Below are 3,648 nucleotides of genomic sequence, written 5' to 3'. Positions count from 1 at the left end.
ATAGATTCTGATCTACTTCTACTTCCTGAACCTCCTTTGTTAACCGCAAACCATACTCTAATGGTGTAGAGATGGAATTGCAGTTTTCCATATTGAACTTCTATAATAAATTCCTTGCATATTTCTGTTGAGATAGTATGATGTTTCCTTCACTGTAATTTACTTCCATTCCTAAGAAGTAATGTAATGTTCCGAGATCGGTCATCTCAAATTCATGCTTCATGGATTCTTTTAACTGTTCAATTAAGTCTAATGAATCACTTGTTATTATGAGATCATCGACATACAAGCAAATCATAATTCTTGCAGTCTTTAGAATCTTTATATATAAGGTGTGTTCATATGTTCATTTTCCATAACCATGAGATATAAAATACCCATCTATCCTTCTATACCATGCCCTTGGGGCTTGTTTTAACCCATATAACGCTTTCTTAAGATGACACACCTTGTGTTCCTCTCCTTTTCTAACATATCCTTCTGGCTGTTGCATATATACTTGTTCATTCAGTTTTCCATTTAAGAAGGCAGTTTTTACGTCCATCTGATGTAGATGCCATCCATAACGAGCTGCTAATGCCAGGATAAGTTTCACTGTATCGAATTTAATCACTGGAGCAAATACATCTTGATAATCTATTCCATATTTTTGTTTATATCCTTTTGCAACTAAACGGGCTTTATGTTTGCTTACTTTACCATGCTCGTCATACTTAGTCTTGAATATCCACTTAACTCCAATAGGTGTTTATCCTTTTGGAGGTTCCACCAACTCCCAGGTTTTATTTTTCAGAATTGACTCAATTTCTCTATCCATTGCTTCTCTCCATTTCACATCCTTACATGCATCATCATATGTAATTGGGTCTGCATCAGTGTAAAGAACGAAGTTTGCGACACTATTATCATGTGCCATTTGATTTCCTTTATACATATCATTCACTTGTGTTTCTGTGAAAGCTTGTGTATTCTGATAGATGTCAGCTATGTTCCTTGTTCTCAGTTCTTCGTTTTCTGATGATGAAGATGACTCGTCCTCTCTTTGATCATTAACCGTTTCGTTGTCACCTATAACATCTGATTGAGCATTTTCATTAATTGCCGGTTCTGATTCACGGTTTCCTATTGATTCTTCATGAAATTCCTTTTCTGAGTCGCTAATCCTAATATATGTATCCTTCTCATGTATGTCACTTTCCCTCCAGATTTGATATTCATCAAATATAACATCTCTACTGATAATAACTTTGTTTGTTATTGGATTGTAGAGTTTATAGGCTTTGCTACCTTCACTATATCCTATGAACATTGTCCTTTCTGTCTTGTCATCCAGTTTGCTTCGTTTTTGCTTTGGAATATGAGCGTATGCCGTGCATCTGAATACTTTGAGGTGTTCTACACTTGGTTTCTTCCCACTCCATGTCTCCTCAGGAGTGATGTTTGGAACTTTCTTTGTAATAGTTCTATTTAATAGATAAGTTGCACATGCAACTACTTCTGCCCAGAGAGTGCTTGGGACATTTATCATTTTCATCATACTCCTGCTTAACTCCATAATCGTTCTATTTTTTCGTTCAGCCACCCCATTTTGTTGTGGGGTATAACTTGTGGTAAGTTGATGCACAATTCCGTTTTCTTTGAGGTAGTCTTGGAAGTCATGGCCACAGTATTCACCACCCCTATCTGTTCGTATGCATTTCACCATGTGGTCTACTTGATTTTCTGCAAATCTCTTGAATATCTTGAAATAAGATAGGGCCTCCGATTTGAGTTTTAAAAAATATACCCAAGTTTTTCTCGAAAAGTCATCTATAAATGTGATGAAGTATTTACATCCACCGATGGATATTGTTTTCATAGGGCCACATATGTCTGAATGAATCAATTGTAGTGGCTTATTGGCATGCTAGTTTGAGTATTTAGGGAATGATTTCCTTGCATGTTTTCCGAGAACACAGCCTTGGCATTCCTTATGTTGCTTAGAAATCTTCGGTATTCCTTTAACTACTTCATTCATTCCCATATTATATAAGGTATCGAAATTGATGTGTCCATAACGTTGATGCCATAATATCGATACATCTTGTGTCATCATGCTATATGTCCTAGGTATCATATCATGATTAAGATTTAAAGGAAACATTTTGTTTCCCGTCATTTTCACCACACCTATTAAGTCACCTGTCGAATCCTTGATTGCACACTCTTTGTTCGAGAATTTCACTTCATATCCCTTTTGGACAAGTTGTCCAAAACTAAGTAGATTATGCTTCAGTCCTTCTACGTAGAATACATTCGGAACCTTCTTTTCTAATCACTTAACTTTTATGGCAACATCACCACACCCTAGCACTTCAAGCTTTTTGTCATCCCCTGTTCTAACTTCTTTTCTCTCAGATTCATTAAGTGTAATGAACAAACTTTTATCTCCAGTCATGTGATTGCTACACCCACTGTCTAAATACCAGCAATCATTCTTAGTCACTTCTTCTACGTTGAATATCATGAACATTGTGTCTTCATACTTCTCATTTGTTTCTTCCTCATGCATAAGTGCATTCCATGTTCTTTCATTCTCGTCTTTCTTTTGATAGAAACGAGCGGTATGTCCCAATTTTTGGCAATTATAACATCTTATTTGACTGTAAGATCTCCCTCTTCCTCTACCGCGTCCTCGGCCTGAGTTATCTGATCGATATTGTCTTGAATGATCAGAATAATTTCCCTGTACTTGGAATGCTTTTTCCATCGATATATCATCATATTGTTTCAATCTCAATTCATGTGACTGAAGAATACCGAGTAATTCTTCAGTAGACATGAGATTCAGATCCTTGGATTCCTCGATGGCAACAACCACTGACTCGTATTTTCTTGTATGTGTTCTAAGAATTTTTTCTACTATTCTCTGTTTGGTTATGTTTTCTTCGTTCATACGTAATTGATTTACTATAACAGTTGTTCGATTAATAAAATCTTCTATTGACTTTGTTTCTTTCATTCGTAATGAATCGAATTCACATCTTAGGGTTTGGAGTTTTACCATTTTTACTCTCTGTTCGCCTCTATAAGCCTTGTGAAGAACATTCCATGCTTCCTTAGATGTTGTACATGTAGCGATTCTTTCAAAGACGGTTTCATTCACTGCTTGAAAAATGATGTGTAACGCCTTCTTGTCTCTCTTAACCCTTTCTTTATGCGCGTTGTGATCACTTTCTGAAGCCCCAGATGCAAGTTGATTGTATCCTTCTTCCATAATTGACCATAAATCTTGTGATTCTAACAAAACTTTCATTTGAATATGCCAGTGATAATAGTTTTGCCCTAGTAATTTTGGAATTTGGGTTTGTATTCCTGCGTTTGTTGTCGTCATGATTGGATGTTTATGGAATTTGATAGAATGATTATAACAGATGTTGAATACGTGTGTGGATCGAGATGGCTCTGATACCACTTGTTGGAATTAAACTTGATTTGTGTTAGGGTTTTGGAACCGAAGAGAATGAATGTTCTGATTATCGAAAAAATTCACCGAAGAGTGAAACATTACATCAGTATATATACGATATGATATACATACCATAACCGTTTATACCTATCTTATGAATAATAATAATACATAAATACACTAATAATTAAACATATATT

The 3,648-nt window shown here is 35.6% G+C and overlaps 1 protein-coding gene across 1 annotated transcript; it reads right to left on the bottom strand.

Moving 5' to 3' along the window:
• Positions 1-2,314: 2,314 nt before the first annotated feature.
• Positions 2,315-3,373, bottom strand: LOC110900972. The gene has a single exon (XM_022147827.1). The coding sequence runs from the start codon at positions 3,371-3,373 to the stop codon at positions 2,315-2,317; it is 1,059 nt and encodes a 352-aa protein (XP_022003519.1).
• Between the last annotated feature and the right edge of the window lie 275 nt (positions 3,374-3,648).

The sequence above is a fragment of the Helianthus annuus genome, chromosome 13, assembly GCF_002127325.2.
Source record: "Helianthus annuus cultivar XRQ/B chromosome 13, HanXRQr2.0-SUNRISE, whole genome shotgun sequence".
NCBI classification, from domain to species: Eukaryota; Viridiplantae; Streptophyta; class Magnoliopsida; order Asterales; family Asteraceae; genus Helianthus; species Helianthus annuus.
Note: the sequence above shows the minus strand (reverse complement) of the source record. Positions and strands in the feature narration are given on the sequence as shown.